The 21,868-nt window shown below is 37.3% G+C and overlaps 1 protein-coding gene across 4 annotated transcripts in view; it reads right to left on the bottom strand.

Annotated features, from left to right (window-relative positions):
* usp46 (ubiquitin specific peptidase 46) overlaps positions 1 to 21,868 on the bottom strand; it is a 93,433-nt gene that overhangs the window by 59,321 nt on the left and 12,244 nt on the right. For 3 of the 4 annotated variants that reach the window (XM_069924672.1, XM_069924674.1, XM_069924675.1), the window contains exon 2: positions 6,952 to 7,005. The exons of the other annotated variant lie outside the window; for it this stretch is intronic. In XM_069924672.1, the coding sequence (XP_069780773.1) occupies positions 6,952 to 7,005 (54 nt within the window). The remainder of the gene's footprint in view (positions 1 to 6,951; positions 7,006 to 21,868) is intronic. 4 annotated transcript variants of the gene reach the window in all.

The following is a 21,868-nucleotide window of genomic DNA, read 5'->3' as shown; positions in this document are numbered from 1 at the left end:
AAATCGAAATTACCCCATCTTTACACCATTCAGCCCAGGATTGTTGCAATAGGTTCACTAGCAGATCTGCTTTCCATCTTTCTCTCACCCCATGTATTCCAGACTCTTCCCATCCATTTTTAGGGCATAATATATTAGAGTAATAAATTTAGATATTCTACTCATCCATAATTTACACTCCAATTGACTCACTCCCAGAGGAGTCATATCATTTCTTAGAAAAGCACTTAGTTGTAAAAATAACAAAGAAAAGTGCCATTTGGAACACCATAAATTTGTTTCATTTGTTCAAATGATATTAAAACCCCATTTTTGTAGCAGTCAGCAATGTAGCAAATCTCTTTCTATGACTATATATTTAAAATTCTATTTCCCATTGCCATACGCAGCATTGTGGAGATCTTAAATATATTCCAATTTTCCTTCCTATATGGTCATTAATATCCTGCCAGACCTTTATCAAATGAAGGTTAAAGGTCTTTCTCTTAATTTCCAATTCCATCTGCAGATGAAATTTTTTGGTACTGTTTCATCCATCTCATGCACCCATTTTGGTAAATCAGTTTCAAAGAAAAATGCCAAAAATATCAATTGTGAAGCCAGATAATTTTTTTTTTTTTTTTTTTTTTTTAAATCTGGGAGCCTCAATCTCTCCCTCTAATTTATAATCCTGTCAATTTTTCTAATGCTATTCTATGTACTTTATTCCATAAAAAGTCTTACCAACCCATTTACTTATTTTTTTTTTTAAACTTGTTTGGTAAATATATTGGTATTGACTGGAACAAATATTGAATCTTTAGCATAATTTTCAATTTAATACAATTAACTTTCCCTATTAACATTAGGAGTAGGTCCTTCCATTTCTTTGTCTTTTTCTATTTTTGCCAGCAAAGGGGAGTAATTCAACTTGTAAAAATTATTCAAGTTGTTATCAAGTATAATTCCCAAGTATTTAATCCCTTCACTTTTCCATTTAAGCATACTATTCGCTTTAAAACATTTGTAATCATGATTTGTTAATGGTAAAGTTTCACTTTTATCCATATTTATCTTGTATCCTGATACTCTTCTGTATTTTGTTAAAATTTCCTGCAATTTTTCCATTGACCTTTGTGGTTCAGGAATTATATCATCAGCAAACAAACTAATTTTGTGTTGGACTCACCTGACCTCGAAGCCGTCAATTTCAGGATAGCCCCTAATAATTTCTGCTAGAGGTTCTATTCCCTTAACAAATAATGCTGGAGAAAGGAGGCAGCTTGCCTTTTTGATCAACTAAACTGGAACATTCCTGATGTTTCACTAATGGTTATTATTTTTGCTTGTGGTTTTTGACACATTTCCCTAATCCAGTTAATAAATCCTCATCCTATACCTAACTTTTCCAATGTTTTAAACAAAAAAGGCCATTCTAGTCTATCGAATGCCTTTTTTATGTCTAGTGATATCTCCAACATCGAAGTACTCGAGATGGCAGAGGCCGACAGCATCGAATCCACGCTGCTGAAGATCCAACTGCGCTGGGTAGGTCACGTCTCCAGAATGGAGGACCATCGCCTTCCCAAGATCGTGTTATATGGCGAGCTCACCACTGGCCACCGAGACAGAGGTGCATCAAAGAAGAGGTACAAGGACTGCCTAAAGAAATCTCTTGGTGCCTGCCACATTGACCACCGCCAGTGGGCTGATATCGCCTCAAACCGTGCATCTTGGTGCCTCACAGTTAGGCGGGCAGCAACCTCTTTTGAAGAAGACCGCAGAGCCCACCTCACTGACAAAAGACAAAGGAGGAAAAACTCAACACCCAACCCCAACCAACCAATTTTCCCTTGCAACTGCGTCTGCCTGTCCCACGTCGGACTTGTCAGCCACAAACGAGCCTGCAGCTGACGTGGACATTACCCCTCCATAAATCTTTGTCCACGAAGCCAAGCCAAAGAAAGAGAAGATAGCACTATATTGAAGTCCTTCATTGATTGAGCTAAATGTATTATGTTAAATATTCCCGCCAGATGATGACACTTGTCTACCCTTAACGCCAGTGCTTTCGCTATTATTTTGTAGTCTGCATTTAAGAGATATTAGTCGGTAAGAAGTTTTCAGAGAGTCTCCATTTTTTTTGGCAGTTATTATTGCCATTGAGAAAGAATCTTTTGCTCACTCTATTACATCCATGAATAAAGGCATTAACAAATCTTCAAATTCTTTATAAAACTCAGCCTTGACCAGAGCTTTGTTAACCTGAAGAGTTCCTAATGCTCTTTTCAATTTCCTTCCAAGTAAAATGTAAATCTAATTCCTGTCTGTCCTCATTATTCAACTTCAGGAATCCCACACCATCCAGGAATTTCTCCATTTCAGCCTCCTGGTGAGTCTAATCTGTATGAATTTTTTATAATATTTTTTAAATATTTCATTTATCTCTATGATTATATGTAACTGTATTGTTTTCCTTCGATATAGCATTTATATCTCTTGCTGATTCTTCAGCCTTCACTTTCCACGCCAATATTTTGTGCCCTTTCTCCTAATTCATAGCATTTCTGTTTTATGTTTAGTATCGTCTTCTCTATATGTTTGCAAAGTATTATACTGAATATTCTTATTTTCCATTATTTTATATTTATCCTGTTTACCCCATTCTGATATTCTTTTTCTAATTCCTCTATTTCCTTCTCCAACTTATTTCTACATTAATTTTTTTTAATGATTTGTCCTTAAGTATGCTTTTAATGTATCCCATATTTAAAAAATATTTAAAAAATTATTATCTGTCTATCCCGAATTTATTTCACAAAAAATTCAATCTACCATCTTATAAATAGTCTAAAATTCTCCCTTTTTAGCAACATCGTATTCAATCGCCACCTATATTTGCTTTCCTGATTCTTTGATATTTGTATTACTAAAGTTAGTAGCGAATGATCCAAATGTAACCTGGGTAAGTATTCTGTTTTTACTACTGTACTTCAAACTCGACAATAATAAAAACAAGTTTATTCTAGTATATGAATCTTTTTTAAATGAAACGAGTAATCTCTTTCCCTAAGATTGAACTGCCGCCACACATCAATCAAATTTAAGTCTTTCATATATGAAAGAGTTAACTTAGACACCTTAGCTCATTATTTTTTTGGCTATTTATCAAGAATTGGATCCAAACAAAAATTAAAGTCACCACCAATCAATATATTTTGCCTTCCCTCTGCCGCTTTTAGAAGCACATCCTTCATAAAGGCTTTAATAGATGTGTTTCTCGGAGAAATACCTCATTGGCTTTTATCTTTTTTAAAGAAGTATTATTTTCCTTTTGACCATTCCGTTCAAGCCATTAATATTAGAACTTATAAACTTCAATGTCTTATCCATAAGCAGCATGTTATAAATTCTGTGCAAATAATATGTAAACAGTTTCATGATCTGTACCCTTGCCCTAAAAATTATGGAACCTCCACTCTGACGGTGACGTAGACAAGCAGGCCCCTAGACCACGAGGAAAAGCCTGCGAAAGCCTCAGGGGTGAAGAAGAAAAAGAATCACACCTTAAAATGTCATCTTAAAAACTAAACTCACCTGCTGATGCCCCTAAAACCAGAGTTGAACTGTACTTTTACCTTCAGTACCTTCTTTCCACTCTGAGTTCCCCGAGAAGTGTAGATAGGATTTAAAAAAAAACTTTAATAAAAGACAAACTTCACAAAAAACTTTATTATGTCCGTTGAATATCCTATTTACACCAGTCTTTTCACAGTCAACCTTTCTCTTGTCTATCTTCCTTTTCTTGCTCCTCTTTATAGTTATTGAATAAACTCTTCCACCTCCTCTTTCAATTTGAAGCATCTTCTGTTACCTTCAGATTTACACTCAACATTGCGTACTTAAAGTTCTTTTCACTGAGCTGCCTCCTGACAACGTTGAACTCTCTTCTTTTCTGAACTATCTTGTTGCTGAAATCCTGAAAAGACATGATTTCTACAATGTCCCACTTTATTGGGGAATAAGAATTCCGTGTATTTTCATAAGCAATTCTCAGGATCATCTCTCTATCCTTGAAGCTCAGCAATCTCACCAAAACAGGTCAAGTGCAGGCTTCACCCATTCTCCTCAGTCCAAGCGTTCTGTGAGCACTTTCAATATGGACTTGTTCGCTGAGTTCTTCAGTGCAAAGGACTTGAGGAATCCAAGACTCGAAGAATTTCACAGCATCTCTGCACTCTCTCTCTCTCTCTCCATCTCTCTCGGCTTGCTTTTTCAATTCTTCAACTTGTTTGTCATGTTTGCAGAGATCTCTCTCAGTGCTATCCATTTTTTCCAGTTAAATCATTAATGACTTGACCCATCTCTTTCACTGAAATGGTGAGCTCTTTAATTAGAAATCTCCATATTTGTGAAATGTTGTCCCAGACTTCCAAATTCTTGCAACGGAGTTTCCAGATCTTGCATTAGTTGGGAAGGAGAGGCATCTCCACCCACACTGTCCATTGAAGCAGCTGGTGAAGCCGGACCTTTTTCCATCATTGATTTTTGGTTTCCCCCCACCCAGTGCGATCTTCCAGTCATCCCTTGACAGTTTTCTTCAGAAAATGTATCCACACTTTTTCCAGTCAAAAAAATTCTATCAAAACCACTTTTTGGTCATCTTTTGGAAATTTTCTGAGATCAGGGAAGCACGTCTGCTCAGCCACCCAGCATGGCCACGACCCACCCCTCCCTCCCACCTCCAAATTTTTGTTTCTTGACATGTAGTTTCATGTTATGGAAAATTACAACACAACTTATTTTCAATAAACAGAATCTCTATGCATAATGAGGGGCTGTGTATGGTAGTTACTTTTCACTGCATTGTTACCAACTTCAGGTTGTTCCACAGAACTTTTCAAAGCAAATGTCTTTCACACAATCAATTACATCATAGAATAAAGTCCTCTGATAAAACAAACAGAATTTTACCAAAGTACAAACAAGCGTAATGGAAAGGATTTTAATAGTTAATGGCTTTTTTTTTTTTTTAAATGATCAGTATTCTTTCATCGCCAGAAAAATACATTTATCAACTACTTTTAGTATAACTTCATTCAGAAAAGAACAATGTCTCTGGAAATTATCAGAATTTTGAAAATTTGTAAACCATTTTGACAAGGGTGAAACTACTGACACCCAGCACAGTAATTAAAGTGTAATTGTTTATATTTTAATTCTGTGCCATTGATAATGGAGAATATAAAATAATTTCCGAATATAAACTGGCCCTTTGCATCTCAATTTATCTTGCTAGTTTGGTCAAATGAATTATCAAACTTGGAGAGAGATGTTCAGCAAATTTTACTGTAAATTAATTTTCTTCCTCAGTATTTAACAAGTTAGTTTCTATAACACATGCAGTGCAGCAGGCAGAGAACCGACATGCGAGCTATAGCTTTGAAAATCTGTTTTTCTCAGATAGAACTTGGAAAAATATTTTAATAAGCAGTAACAATGTCCAAAGTAGAAAATAGGAAAGGAGCAACCAAAACAAACAAAGCAAAATCAATCATCAGTTTCAGCCAATAATTACAACACATGGTACAGATTTAACATACAAGATAATCAGATTTTAAGTGACATTAGTAGCAAGCCCAACGCACTTCTAATGTGCCACAGAAGGCACTATTAAGAAATATTCTGGGAGAAACCAGAGAGAAAATTCAAGTAAAGTGGATTTGACCATTAAAAAAAAATAAATGATGCAGCTCATTGTGAATGACTTAATTTTTTTTAAAAAAGGAGCAGAAACTGAATCTGTAAAAAAAATCCAAGATGATTCACAAGAGCAGGATACAAAAACCCATGACAAACACAAGTATATGCAAAATTCTTTAGCAAATTAGTGACATTTCATTAAAATATTTGCTCAATCCATAAATAATCAATAATGGCACAAAGAGGTCACTGAAGCCCTGAGCTCAAAGAAGTAAAAATGCTATTGATAAAATGTAAGCCTATTTTGAACAGCAAACAGGCCTATAATGAATGGCAAGACAGCATATCCCCTTTTGGATTCATTTATGCAGAACCAAAATGAAATCCAAGTATATAATTCCTTAAGAAACAGACTCCCTCTAGTCATTTATGGTCTTGTGTGCCACACTGATGGGAGATAACCAGTAGAGGATATTGAAAGAGCTTCATTCGTGCTGTGAACTAATTCTTAAGCTACCACATCTTTTAAAATTTTGCTAATACAGTGAAGCTTGTGGAAATACATTCTTGCTTCATGACAATCTCTAACAATTGTTTTTAATTCATGGGTAACAGAATTCAAAGAGAAATTGTTGCAACAATTAGTAGGGATTCACAAAAGCAGCAAATGTGATAGAGATGTTCAAATTTATTTGACTCCATGTTACTTTGTTTCTTACTCTCCTGGATCTATGAATCTTCTTTAAAAAAAATTGTTTCCAGAATAACAGCAGTTAAATTACTATTCATGGCAATGTCCCATCAGTCACTGACAGCAAAAAATACAATTCTTCCTGATTTAATCATAAATGAGTTAAGAGGAAGAAATTACCAGTAGTCTTTTGATAACTGGTGCTAAATGCCAAGTATCAACTGCCTGTATTCACTCAAGTTGAGAGAATAGAATGTCATTATATGGGTACAACAAACAGTAAAGCTCTGCACTCATTAGGCAGTGGGCACAACAGACAATTTCTTTCCTCATTATAGGCCACAACCTTAGCGAATCTCGTACACCATCAGTTGAAGAAGATGGCTCACCACCATATTTTCTAGGGGAACTAGCAGATGTGGCACCCACAAGCCGTGAAACGGTTTTTTAAAAAATTCCACAGGACACTGAAGATACCTTTAGCTTCCCAGCCGATTTTCCCACAGCATTAACACAACATGCTTTCTATAATTAAATGTGCAGAGAGGAATGCCATGGTCTGGAATGCTCCACCTCACCTCCTGACAGCTGACGTGGAGAAGAGCATAGCCCAGTTCGCCATAGAGAGGGGCCTGCAAAAGAGAAAATGAGAATCTCAAATTCTGTCCCCCTCCCTCTCCCAATAATAAAAATGATGACAAATAAGAACACAGCTACTTGCAGGTAAAAGGTATTAAAATAACTCATGCATTTGCTCAGAATTTGTTACGACCTTTACAATTGGTTAGTGTGCTATCACACAATTCCAATTACACTGTGACAACTTAAAAACCGTCAAAAGATAAATGAAGGATCACTCATTTCAAATTTTATGAAAAAGGATAAATAAAATCCCAAAAATAATTTATCAACCATTATTTGAAAAAGATAGCTTAAAAATCACCAGTGTGACTTTTCACCATTGTGACTTTTCACCATTGTTTAAAGACCTCAAACCAAACAGCATCTCCCATTACTGATCATTGGTCAAAAAAAATATTTTAAACGAGATAGAATAATCAAAAAAAAACGTGATTTGAATAAAGCATTCTCGGACAAGGATTGGGACACCACTCTTAATTTGATCAATAAGCTAAATTATCTTGTTTTTAATCCTGATATGGATCCATTATGTGATAAGTGTAAAATTTGTGAAGTTTCGATGATTCACATATTTTGGGAGAGTCTGAACTTGGAACATTTTTGGAAAGATATTTTCCAAACTTTATCAATTTCAGACTAAATTAGAACCATGCCCTTTGATTGCTTTTTTTGGTTTTTCTCTAGAAGAGGATAGATCTCTGTCCTCAACCAAGAAGGGAATCCTAGCTTTTGCTTCATTGATAGACAAGCAATTTTGATGAAGTGAAAAGATAATGTTTCACCCACTCACATTCAATGGTTACATGATAATCATGCCTTATCCAATTCCAAGTTTAGAAAAAAGATATAATATTAAAGATGAAAAGTCTGTGTTTGATCAAATGTGGGGCCCATTCATGGATTATTATCATAATCTGAGGATGTAAGTGGTGTGGATGCTCCAGGGACACCTGACTGGTGTCTGGGGGGGGGCGGTTATTCAATTCATACAATATATACAGTTAACTTGATTTAGAGGGAGGGGGTAGATTAGTAGGGAGAACTTTTTTCTTTTCATTTTTAATAAGTAAAGGGGGTCTTAACTATAGATTATGGATCATGTCACAGAGCATGATCAAACTGAAGTTTAAAATATCTTATGTAAAGGAATTTGTGGATTATTTGCATAATCTTTGTATTCGATATTGATTTTGGACATAATACAAGTTATGATTTAATTATTATAATTATAGAATTTGATGTCCTGAATGAAATAAGTTATTGCAATTATGGTTATGTTTCTAATTTTCAATTGATATGCACATGATATAATTTGATGTTATCATTAGTTTCTTAAGGGTTTTGTGAATCTCAAAAATATTTCAAAAATAATCAAAAATTGAAGATTACATGCATAAGCATTCAACAGAACATTCTTATTTCCACAATCTTTTATTAATTTTTCCAATATTTATGCTCCTCCTACCTAAAAAACAAAAAGACGTTTATTTCACATCTGCAACTGTTAATGATAATTGTCATCAATTCTTTAAAAAAAAAATTTACTACTAAGCATTCCTCTCAAAGTGAAAATCCTTTCATTCCTTCATGTTAAATTTGAATCATTTAACTATTCAATTTACCATCCCACATCCACAGAAGTCACAACTACAAGAATCAATTTGGACATCTGAAAATCCCAGCCCTAATAAATGCTAGTCATCAAATGTCTAATCAAGCTTGAAAAAATACAATTAAATATTCCATTTTGACTGCAAAGGGAAAAGGTTAGACAAATTAGGGACATTAACCTTAGTTATTTTATTCTTGAATAAGACAGCATTCTTCAGGATAAATTCTTGTTGACATCAAATATCTCCAAGCAAGAATTATAGCTAAATATGATGCCAAACCGTGTCAATATTTATTCTTCCTCCTTCACCAGGCTTTCATTTGACTGTGCCTACCTTTTTTCCTGATTCTGCCATTCAATACATATTTGTTTGACACAAAATTAAAGAAATTCATGGAAGAGTATTTTGTATATTATAGTTATTTTAAAACTCTCTCAATTGCAGCAGTACTTCTCATTTATCATATAGGCATAAGGAAGCACTGTGAGATGGTTATTTATCCTTTAGTCCATTCAACCATTTTACCATCATGGCTGATCAATGGTCAAATCCATATGTTTTAAACACATTCAATTAACAAAAAACTCAAATCTAAAATGGAGTCATGTTTTCAGTCTTTACTCCTGAAGTCTGAAGAATTCTTTTTAAATATAAAAAAACCCTAAGCAACAGAAAATGCTGATACTCAAGCTTATCGGTTATCCTTAATGTATGGTTTTTTTTTAAATTAAAAATCAATTTAGAAAATATTTTGCCCTATATTACTTCCAAAGTTGATAATCAACATCAAAATCCATTTGCCACAATTTTGATTCAATTCACTTGATCTAATAACTCATTGTGATCCATTTCCAACCAAACTGGTGATAATGCTATCTGTGTCATTGGCATAGTTGGATACAAGACTTTCCACACCATCATCCATGATATAGCAAGGTAAATAGTAACACTTCCAGAGATCTTTGCAGGGCATATCCTATTTGCATTTCAAGATCTTCCAAATGTCTGTATTTGCCTTCCTCCAATGCTCAACTATTTCTAAACAGATCAATAATTTTCCTTGAATTCTATGAGCTTTAATTTTAAATAGCAGTTCCTTAAAGGACACATCATCAAAACCCATTTGCAAATCCTAAGATATTCACCAGGACATTTTATTGTAACCACTTACAAATATCAAGTTTGGTGTGTCACAAAATCAAAATCAAACTGGCTCACTATATGCAATGTTTAAGTATTCAGTCTCTGTTCTTAATTATAAACTCTGGTAACTCTCCCAAATAGTTTGGTGCAGCCATTCTCAGAGGTTTTGGGGGGGGGGGGGGGCAGAATGTAGCCTGCTCAGGGGCCACAGTACATTAAGGGCAGCCATAATAAGGAGAGCACCACGGTGCAAAAGAGGCATGTTAACCTAAAGTATTAAACTTTTTTGGGAAAGGACTTTGCTGCTAAGCTTTGCTGTATAGTGCCAAGCGTGTTTTTTTTAAATGTTGGAGGCATTTCAAGACAGCCAAAAATGACCGAAATAAATGCAGAAAATTAATTATTTCAGGGGCGTTCCTTGCTTCAACAGGATTGTGTTTGACTGACATGAAACGAGCTTTGGATACAAATTTCCATCAACATAGTTTCACATGGTTTCATTACATCTCTACAAAACTCTTCCCTGGCCATGTGTGTGATTTATTTGAATACATTTTCAAATGAAAGCACGAGGCCAAGCAAGTTGAAACAACATGTAGTGACCGTACATGAAGAAAGATAAACCCTTGAATTATTTCAAAACCCTTCGAAATAATTTCAAGGCCAGTGCTCAACCAGATAATAACTGAATCGTCACTGAAATTAGAAAAGGGTCTTCTTGCATCATACAAGACAAGATTACTAAAAGTGGAAATGCTCAAAGTCATTGAGTCACTTATTTTGCCTTCAGTGTCCATAACAATATCTGACATCATGAAATTTAATGTCAAGGAAACTATTCAGACAATTCCTTTGAGTAATTCCATGGTTTCTAGAAGAGTTGATAAGATGGCAAGGGACATTAAAAAACAATTAGTCATTTCATTGCAATCCAAGAAATTATCTTTACAATTAGACAAACCCTCTGTAAGAGAAAACTTCTCATAATGGAAACGAGCCATTTGTCAGAAGGATTTTAAATGGATACCAAAACTAATTATTTTCAATAATCGAGATCAGTATTCCATTCAAGAACATTGTTGCTTGTGCAACTGATGATGCAGTTTCAATGGTTAGAATGATAGAGGGTTCATCACATGCTTGAAAAATGTTACATCTTCAGTCTTTAGTGTTCACTGCATCATTTATAGGAGCACTTAGCAGCTAGGAGATGTTTAAATGTTTTGCTTTCAATTGTCAAAGATTGAAAACTTTATAAAATCACATATCCTTCAAGACCATCTATTCTGACAGGTGTGTGAAGAAAATTAAACATTTTCAGACACTGCTGCTGCATTCCAAGGTAAGGTGGCTGTCTAAAATAAATTGTCTTCATTACTTCGTTACACTTTGGGACACAATGGTTTCATTTCTCTCTCCAGAAAAACTCATTGATGACACACATTATCTAGCAGATATTAGCAAGATCTTATGGGCTAACCAGAATAACCTCGTTGACAGTAAGGAAACCATCGTTTCTATCCTTTAAAAATCTCAAGTCTATTGGAGCAATATCAGACATCTGGAATTTTTACAATTTCCAAACATACATACTGAACATTGAGGCACTGAAAGACAACATTATTGTTTGTGTGCAATACCCAAAGCAAATACACATAGATCCACAGAAAAGATTTAATGACCTGTTAAAATATCCATATTGGATATTAGATTAATTTAAGGAACAACCCACTGACATTGATGCAGAAATTGAAGAGAATTTGATTGATCTTCAGTGATACAAATGAATGCCATAAATTAAATCAATTTCAAAAAGATTTTTGGGTTAAGAATGATCTCCCAAATAGATTGCTGAAGCTATGGGAAAAGCTGAAATATTTTTCATTACCTTTCCCTGAACATACTTATTTGAATGTGGATTCCTTGACAAAATATAGGAACAGACTTGATAAGACAACAAGAGGCAACCTTCAACAATCACGATCCAATTTGGAGTCTGACATCATTAAACTTTAAACTTCACAAGCACATCAAACTCAAGGATAGAACTAAAAGTTTCATTTTATAAAAATTTTATATTAAGCTTTCACATTCTTGAGTTTAGCCTTAAGGCTTCCAAATGACTTACCGTGTACCAACCATTGCGCACCAAGAATTTAAAAATAGATATATTCTTTAATATGTTCATGTTTTCCTCTTTCCTGCATGTTCAAAAAGATTTCAAGTTTGTTTGTTCTCGAATTACAAGCCACAGTTTTCACGCTCAGAGTAAAAGCATCATTTTCTTTTCACCTCATGCAACACGATTTTTTTTTAATATAGTCAGTGAAAGTATGGAAGAAACCAAATAAACTTGACTGCTTCACATAGAAGGGGCCCCCATAAACTTTGAACAGAGACCAATGGAGGCAAGAACCAAAAAAAGTTTGAGAATGGCTAGTGCAGTGACATGCACTATTTTCTAATATTCACAAATTTTTATTTAAACAGAGCATGGTAACAAGCCTTTCCTGCTGGATTTTACTGTGTAATTGAATCATTTGTTTTCTCATCTTTAGACCACAATCAATGAGAACTGGCAGGAACATCTCCACAAGCTCCATCAGTACCAGAGCTGCGTTCTTAGCCCCTTGCTCTACTTGCTTTCCAGCTATGACCGTGTGCCTCAGTATGACACCATCTACATATCACTGATGATACATGGTGGTGGGTTGTATAAAAAGGGGCAATGAGTCAGCATTCAGGAGGGAGATAGAAAACTTAGCTGAAGGTGCCCATGAACAATTTTGCACTGAATGTCACCAAAACTAAGGAGCAGATTGTTGACTTCAGGAAACCCATAGGAATACAATCCAGTGATCAATGAGGGATCTGAGGTGGAGGATGAGCAAATAAAAGTTCTTGGGAGTCACTATTTTGAAGGATCTATCCTGAACCTAACACACTAATGGCTTTGTGAAAAAACCACATCAGCACCTCAACTTCCTCAGGAGTTTGTGGAGGTTTGGAATGACACCAAAAACCCTGGCAAATTTCTACAGATGTGAGGTGGAAAGTGTGCTGACTGGGAACATCAATACCTCTGAGCGCAAAGCCCTCCAAACGGTAATGGACACAGCCCAGGAATCACAGACAAAACCCTCCCCACCATCAAGAACATCTACAGAGTACGCTGTCATTGGAGAGCAGCAGCAATCATCAAGGATCCACACCACATGCTCTGTTCTCGCTACCATCAGGAAAGAAGAATAGGCACCAATAGACTTGCATCATCAGGCTCAGAAACAGCTGCTATCCCTCCACCATCAGACTCCTCAACAATAAACTCAATCAAGGACTAATTTAAGGACTCTTACTTCAGCAAGTTTGTTTTTCCCCCTTTATTGCACAGCTCTTTACATTTCTTTATTTGTTTCCATGTGTACAGACTATTTTTGCACTACCAATAAGTGGTGATTATCCCTCACCCGCAGGAAGAATTCCAGCATTGTATGTGATGTATGTACCCTGAAAATAAATCAAAATCTGAGCCCATGACACCCAACATTACATGCAATTAACTTACAAACCCCATATGTTTAAGGGTGTGAGGAAACCAGAGCACCTGGAAGGAAACCCATGCAAACACTGAGAATGTTCAAATTCCTTAAAGACAGCACTGGATTCAAACCCAGGTCACTGGTGCTGTAACAGCATTGCACTAACCGCTACAATAAACGTGCCGCCCCGCTCTCAAACTTTAGTGGATCAAGGCTAGGGTATCTCGAGTGTTCTCACCTACATCCTTCAAAATATTTGGACCATTCTGCTGATGTCAGTACTGTTATTTTCTTCATCATTATTTTGCATATGTTTATACAGGCACATTCTTGCCCCAGTTTCAATATATGGCCAACTGAACCGAATGTACTCACTGAAAGACAGCCAGACACACTTCTGTCCACAATACAGCAAGTTCCTCATTCTCAGTAACCATTCAACTCTATTAAAGTTATTTATAGAATCAGCTTTCACCATTTTTTGTCAAATCATTATGCATTAGAGTGAGAATAAATGTACTCATCTCTCACTAGTTTATGTTTCTGGCGCATCAGAAGCAGTTATTATTTATTACTGCAACACCCTGGTCTAAATTTCAGGCTCCCTCCTCAACAATACTATGAAAATACTCCTGCCTTCTCATTACAGATGAAAAATTAAAGCTGGACTTTGTAGTGTGCGTCGAAAGAACCAAAGACTTGTTAATCCAAACCAAAGCTTTTATTAACTAAAAGACTGGAACATATCACAAGTAGGTCAACCAGTCCAGAATGACCTGGTCTGGCTAGGAGCAATCCTTTAAGACCTGCCAGTAGGTGTGGCTACACTCTCAGCCAATCACAGTCATCCTACACTACCATCTGTACATATACACATTGGTGATAGAATCTGTACTATCACAGACTTCCATGTAATATTCACTTCCTGAAAACAGACTAAAAAATTTAACCACAACAAGGAGTCAAATATTTAAAAATAACCAAAATTATTACCAACTTTAAAAAAAAAGACAGCATTTCTAACCAGTCTTCAATAAATGAGCAGCTATTTTCTGAAATACAATTTCACCACGAATTTTGTTAGTCTTCTCAGTTGATTCATATTATCGCAAATGCAACAAAATTCACTTTATTTTGGAACTGATCACAAATTTGGAAGTTTATACTGTATTAGCAGTATTATTAGTAAGATAGTGGAAAGTAAAAATAGCCACTGTTTTATTATTTACTACTTTTAGGAAATACAGGTACCACTGCTTTTCAAAAGTTCACTTTATACCACTTTGCTTTTACGAAAGATCTACATTAGAACCAGGTTTCACTAACTGAAAGAAATCAGAATAGGATTTTCACTTTAACAAAAAAGGGTACCCCGAGCAGTTAGAGTGGCACTGTCAAGCTTCTACCCCAAGAACTATCTTTCTTTGGCTTGGCTTCGCGGACGAAGATTTATGGAGGGGGTAAAAAGTCCACGTCAGCTGCAGGCTCGTTTGTGGCTGACAAGTCCGATGCGGGACAGGCAGACACGATTGCAGCGGTTGCAGGGGAAAATTGGTTGGTTGGGTGTTGGGTTTTTCCTCCTTTGCCTTTTGTCAGTGAGGTGGGCTCTGCAGTCTTCTTCAAAGGAGGTTGCTGCCCGCCAAACTGTGAGGCGCCAAGATGCACGGTTTGAGGCGTTATCAGCCCACTGGCGGTGGTCAATGTGGCAGGCACCAAGAGATTTCTTTAGGCAGTCCTTGTACCTTTTCTTTGGTGCACCTCTGTCACGGTGGCCAGTGGAGAGCTCGCCATATAACACGATCTTGGGAAGGCGATGGTCCTCCATTCTGGAGACGTGACCCATCCAGCTCAGCTGGATCTTCAGCAGCGTGGACTCGATGCTGTCGACCTCTGCCATCTCGAGTACTTCGACGTTAGGGATGTAAGCGCTCCAATGGATGTTGAGGATGGAGCGGAGACAACGCTGGTGGAAGCGTTCTAGGAGCCGTAGGTGGAGCCGGTAGAGGACCCATGATTCGGAGCCGAACAGGAGTGTGGGTATGACAACGGCTCTGTATACGCTTATCTTTGAGGTTTTTCAGTTGGTTGTTTTTCCAGACTCTTTTGTGTAGTCTTCCAAAGGCGCTATTTGCCTTGGCGAGTCTGTTGTCTATCTCATTGTCGATCCTTGCATCTGATGAAATGGTGCTCAAAACGGTCAACCAGTTTACCTATCCCAAGAACTATACTCAGCATCAAACCAACATAGCTTGAACAGTAGATAACCCTTTTCTTCTCCCTCTCCTCTACACCCCAGTGTCCTTTACCCCCACCACCCCAACCTCCGATGACTCAGCCTAACATACCATCACCACCTCTCAGCCTTCCAGTGTGCTCGCTGTCTTCCCAATTCTAGTAAATGAAATTACACTGTACATATATTATTTCTACTTTATATAGGCTGTGTATTTAACATATAATTTAAGGTTTCCTTTTTTTTTTAAAAAACTTTATTTATTCGTTCAACAAGGTTATTACATACAGTAAAAGTACATATTTATGAACGATTTAAAAAAAAATTATATATAAAAAAAGAAAAAAAGAATCCCCCTCCCCTCTCTTTAGGAGAGCCAAAGAGAAAAAAACTGAAATATATTTACTAAAATCTGATCAAGGTAAATCTAAATGTAAATATTTTGAATACAAGGACCACTTATTAAGAAAAAAAATAATTATCATGTAAAACATATGTGATTTTTTCCATTACCAAACAAGTTTTCATCTCATTGTGCCATTTATTAATATCAATCACATTAGCATTTTTCCATGTACTTGCTATACATTTTTTTTGCTACAGATAAAGCTAAATATACAAAAGCAATCTGAAATTTGTCTAATCCCAAATCTTTCAAAGGCTTCAACTCACCCAACAAAAATATTGTCGGGTCTAGAAGTATTTTGATCTTATACAAATGTTCCAAAAACAATTGAATTGCTTTCCAAAAAGATTGTATATGTACACATAACCAAATAGCATGAAAAAAAAGTTCCAACCGAATTACCACATCTAAAACAAGAGTCTGATTCACTAAAACCATATTTTTAAAAATTTTTTCAGGTGTTAAACACATTATTTAAGGTTTCATGCATTATTTGGTAGGTTATTTTTTTGTGTCTGAAACAAAAAAAATTTCCATATAAATTAATGGGAATTGCTTCTTCACTTTCAACCATTACGAAAGGTTCCATCGGAACACTCTACTTTTGAATACTGGGGGATACATGTATACAGGAATAAAAATGCAAAATTTTAAAAAGGTAAAACTTTATAAAAAGGAAACTTTCAGCAAAAAGTAATAAAAAAAATACTGACAAGATGTACTCTCCAGATACATTCCTAATGCTATTATAAATACAATGTGGAAAATTTCCACCATCCACATAATTCTGGCTCATTAATTTGTCTTTGCAGAAACACCCAATGCTGGAGAATCACAGCAGGTCAAACAGTATCCTTTACTGGTATCGCAAAGGTTAAAATACATAACCGACGTTTTGGCTGGAGCTCTTCATCAAGGAATGGAAAAATGTCAGCAGGCATCTGAGCAAAAGAGTAAGGGGAGGAGGTGTGGTCACAAAGGCAGGAGGTATCAAACACATGATCAATGATGCTGAAGTGATCACATTAATTTTAAGATTTGAATGCTGTCAGAGGAAGAATAAATGATGGACATCAATCCCAATGTTAAGATTCCCACAGGATCTAATGTTATTTTTACTGGGAGATGTTAGAGGAATTAAATTTAAATTAAAACTGAATATGTATCAAGTAAAATTGCTATGGCAATAGCTAGAAAACACACTGCTATAACTTGGAAGGCAGATATTGATTTGGGAATGGATAGATGGCATGCAGAAGTTCAGTTGTATTCCACTTGAGAAAATTACTTACATTTTAAGAGATAAATATATATTTTGTGAAACATTATATATACAGCCCAAATCAGTATTAAAATTTAAATCTCAAACATTCCCTTTCTCCTATCGGTCTCTATGAACATACATACAAAAATAGATGCATCAGAAAGTGAAGTGCTCCTGTTGTGATTTTCTTGTCCCTTTTACTTTTTCTTTTTAAAAAAAGTTTATAGGAGGTTGGGGTGGGGATTTAGGTTTCTCTTTTTTTCCCTCCAATATATATGTATCCAAATGTATTTGGATTAAGTTTGAAATACTGTGATATGTTTGTTGAACTACTCTTTGCAGACGATGCTGCTTTAGTTGCCCATTCAGAGCCAGCTCTCCAGCGCATGACGTCCTATTTTGCGGAAACTGCCAAAATGTTTGGCCTGGAAGTCAGCCTGAAGAAAACTGAGGTCCTCCATCAGCCAGCTCCCCACCATGACTACGAGCCCCCCCCCCCCGCCACATCTCCATCGGGCACACAGAACTCAAAACGGTCAACCAGTTTACCCAACTCAGCTGCACCATTTTATCTGATGCAAAGATCGACAAAGAGATAGACAACAGACTCGCCAAGGCAAATAGTGCCTTTGGAAGACTACACAAAAGAGTCTGGAAAAACAATCACCTGAAGAAACACACAAAGATCAGCATGTACAGAGCCGTTGTCATACCCACGCTCCTGTTGGCTCTGAATCATGGGTCCTCTACCGGCATCACCTATGGCTCCTAGAACGCTTCCATCAGCGCTGTTTCTGCTCCATCCTCAACATTCATTGGAATGACTTCATCACCAACATCGAAGTACTCGAGCTGGCAGAATCCGCAAGCATCAAATCCACGCTGCTGAAGACCCAACTGCGCTGGGTGGGTCACATCTCCAGAATGGAGGACCATCGCCTTCCCAAGATCGTGTTATATGGCAAGCTCTCCACTGGCCACCTTGCACCAAAGAGGTACAAGGACAGCTTAAAGAAATCTCGGCGCCTGCCACATTGACCACCGCCAGTGGGCTGATATCGCCTCCAACTGTGCATCTTTGCGCCTCAGTTTGGCGGGCTGCAACCTCCTTTGAAGAAGACCGCAGAGCCCACCTCACTGACAAAAGACAGGAAAAACCCAACACCCAACCCCAACCAACCAATTTTCCCTTGCAACCGCTGCAACCGTGCCTGCCTGTCCCGCATCAGATTTGTCAGTCACCAACGAGCGTGCAGCAGATGTGGACATACCCCTCCATAAATCTTCGTCCACGAAGCCAAAGAAGACAAAGAAGTTTTATATTAAATAAAATTATAAAAACTGTTACTGAAATCTTGAAATATGCTCTTGTAAACTATATACTTTGGAATAGCATAGAATCAGAGTCATACAGCACTGAAACAGGCCTTTGGATGCGACTTGTCTATGCAAACAACACTAGTTTTATTTGGCTGCAATCGGCCAATATCCCTCCAAATTTTTTCAGCCATATACCTATTTAAAATGTATTTTGAATCTTACAACTTCACTTCTACCATTCCCTCTGGGAGTTCATTCCATATGTGTTCAGGATTGCTTTTTACACCAGTACGTTGAAGTGCCTACTAGAGGGGAGGCAGTGTTAGATCTATTGTTAGGGAATGCATTAGGGCAGGTGACAGAAGTGTGCGTTGGTGAGAACTTTGGATCCAGTGATCATGGGTCCATTAGCTTCAACTTAAATATGGAAAGGAATAAGTCAGGTCCGAGGATGAAGGTCTTCAAATGGGGGAAGGCTAGATTTGAAGAAATGAGAAGGGATTTGCAGAAAATTATGTGGGCTGATCTTTTCTTCTGGAAAGGATGTAGAGGAGATTTGGAGGATATTTAAAGAAGGGATATTGAGATTACGTGCCAGTCAGATAGAAAGGCTAAGGGAACTGTGATTTTCTGGAAAAATAAGGAAGTTGGTTAGGAATAAGAGGGGGGCATTTACTAAATTTAAGAAGCAAAAAAATGGATAAGATGTATGATTATTACATAGATTGCAGAAAAAACCTGAAGGAAATTAGAAAGGCAAAATGTCAATAGCTGATAAGGTAAAAGAGAATCCTAAGGGTTTTTACAGATATGTGAATACTAAAAGGAGGGTTAAGGATAGAATGGGACCGCTGGAAAATGAGAGCGGTGAACTGTGCGAGGAACCGTATCAGATGGGATAGATATTACACAGTTTTTTCACAAAAGAAAAAGACATTGGACTATGAGAAAAGTGAGGCAAATGGTTTAGTTATAGAAAAGATAGGGTTTTGGAGCTTCTAGGGCCAGTAAAAGTGGATAAGTCTCCTGGTCCTGATGGGATTTTCCCCAGGATGTTAAGGGAGGTCAGGGAGCAAATAGCGGAGGCACTGTCGGTGATTTTTCAACGATCACTGGAGGAGGGTGTGGTGCCACAGGATTGGAGGGTTGCTAATGTAGTTCCGTTGTTTAAAAAAAGGCATGAGGTGTCGGCCAAGTAATTATAGGCCTGTAAGCTTGACTTCGGTGGTAGGGAAAGTTATGAAGGGTATTTTTAGAAATGGCGTGTATAAATATCTAGATAAGCAGGGATTGATCAGGAGCACCCAGCATGGGTTTGTGAAGGGGATGCTTGATGAACCTTGAGTTTTTTGAAGAAGCGACAAGAAAGGTGGATGAAAGTAGGGCAGTTGATGTAATCTATCTGGATTTTACCAAAGCTTTTGATAAGGTTCCACATGAAAGGTTAGTAAGGTTCAGTCGCTAGGGAATAAAAGAGAAATAGTTAGGTGGGTTCAGAGGTGGCTGGAGGAGAGACAGCAGAGGGTCATGGTGGACAACTGTGTCAGGAATGGAAGCCCGTGATGAGCGGAGTACCTCAAGGATCGGTGCTAGGTCCCCTGTTGTTCATAATTTATATTAATAATTTGGATCATAAGGTGGTTAACTGGGTAAGTAAATACACAGACTATATGAAAATAGGGGAGTGGTGGATAGTGAGGAAGGTTTCCAGGGATTACAGAGGGATTTGGTTTGTCTGGAGAGTTGGGCTGAAAGATGGCAGATGGAATTTAATGTAGAGAAGTGTGAGGTGCTTCATTTCAGTAAAAATAATCAATAGGACATATGCAGTAAAAGGGAGGACATTGGGGAATGCACAAGAACAAAGATCTTGGAGTTATGGTGCAACATTCCTTGAAGGTGGATTCCCATGTTGACAGGATGGTTAAGAGGGCATTTGGTATGCTAGCCTTCATAAATCATAGCATGTATAGGAGCTGGGAAGTGATGCTGCAACAGTTTAAAGTGTTGGTGAGGCCAGGTTTGGAGTATTGTGATCAGTTCTGGTCTCCAAATTATAGGAAGGATATAGATAAGGTGGAGAGGGTGCAGAGAAGATTTATAAGAATGTTGCCTGGCTTAAAATACCTAGATTACAGAGAAAGAATGAAGAGGTTAGGACATTATTCATTGGAACAGAGACGGTTGAGAGGGGATTTGATAAAGGTGTTTAAAATTATGAAGGGAATAGATAAGACTAGCTGCAAGTAGACTCTTCCCCCGAAGAGCAGGGGAGGTTGAAACAAGAGGACAGGTTGAGGGCAAGGGTGCAAAATTTTAGGAGAAACATTAGAGGATGCTTCTTCAGAGAGTGGTGCCTGAATGGAATAATCTTCCAGAGGAAATAGTTGAGGCAGAGTCAATCCTTTCATTTAAGGGGAGGCTGGATATATACATGGATAAGAGAGAATGAGAGGGTTATGGGCGGAGAATAGGCGGGGGGAGCTAGCGGAGTTGTTTGAGTGAACCGGCGTGGACTTGAAGGACCGAGATGGCCTGTTTCCATGCCATAAACTGTTATATGGTTATATACCTACCACCTTCTGTATGAAGGTGCCCCTTGGGTTCCTTTTAAATATTTTCCATTTTGCCTCTAGTTTTAGATTCTCCTACTCTGGCAAAGAAAGGGCATGACTATTTACCATATCCATGCCTCTCATGATTTTATAAACCCTCTGAAATCCTCAAGTCAAACTCTTACTCCTCAAGGAGAAAAGTCCCAGCATCTCTTAATACAATCCTACCAGTCCCAAAAAGATGTTCATGAATCTTTTCTGCAACTATTCTAGCTTAACGTCATCAAAACAAGCGCCAAAATGACTACCCCTCTACATCGTTAACACCAAAGGGCCAGCGTTGTTCAGAAGAAACTAGCTAGCACACATTCAGTTAGATTGGGTAGAAATCAGATCAATAAGAATTTAAGCCAGGAAGAAAAGCTCCAACCAAAACTGGAACAAGTTCCCAAGAAGTATCAAACTGTTTTTGAAAAAATCCAGAGAGTTCAGGCAAAATTGCAGCTGAAGTCAGGTGTGGAACTGAAGGTCCAAGTCCAGAATGTTTACACTTGCAATAAATGGAAAGATTGAATCAGAACTCGGCAGAATGGAAAACGAGGGAATACTGGAAAAAATTCAATAAAGTGGTTGGGCAGCTCCCATTGTACCTGTACGAAAAGCCAATGGGGAAATCTGAATTTGTGGTGATTGCAAAGAAACCATCAACCAGGCTCTACAGATACCTAAACACCATACGCCTAAAGCAGAAGAAGTATTCCAAGCCTCGAATGGGGAAAG

The sequence above is a fragment of the Narcine bancroftii genome, chromosome 3 (assembly GCF_036971445.1).
Source record: "Narcine bancroftii isolate sNarBan1 chromosome 3, sNarBan1.hap1, whole genome shotgun sequence".
In the NCBI taxonomy this organism is placed as follows: Eukaryota; Metazoa; Chordata; class Chondrichthyes; order Torpediniformes; family Narcinidae; genus Narcine; species Narcine bancroftii.
The sequence above is the reverse complement of the archived record's forward strand: the minus strand, read 5'-3'. Positions and strand labels throughout refer to the sequence as shown.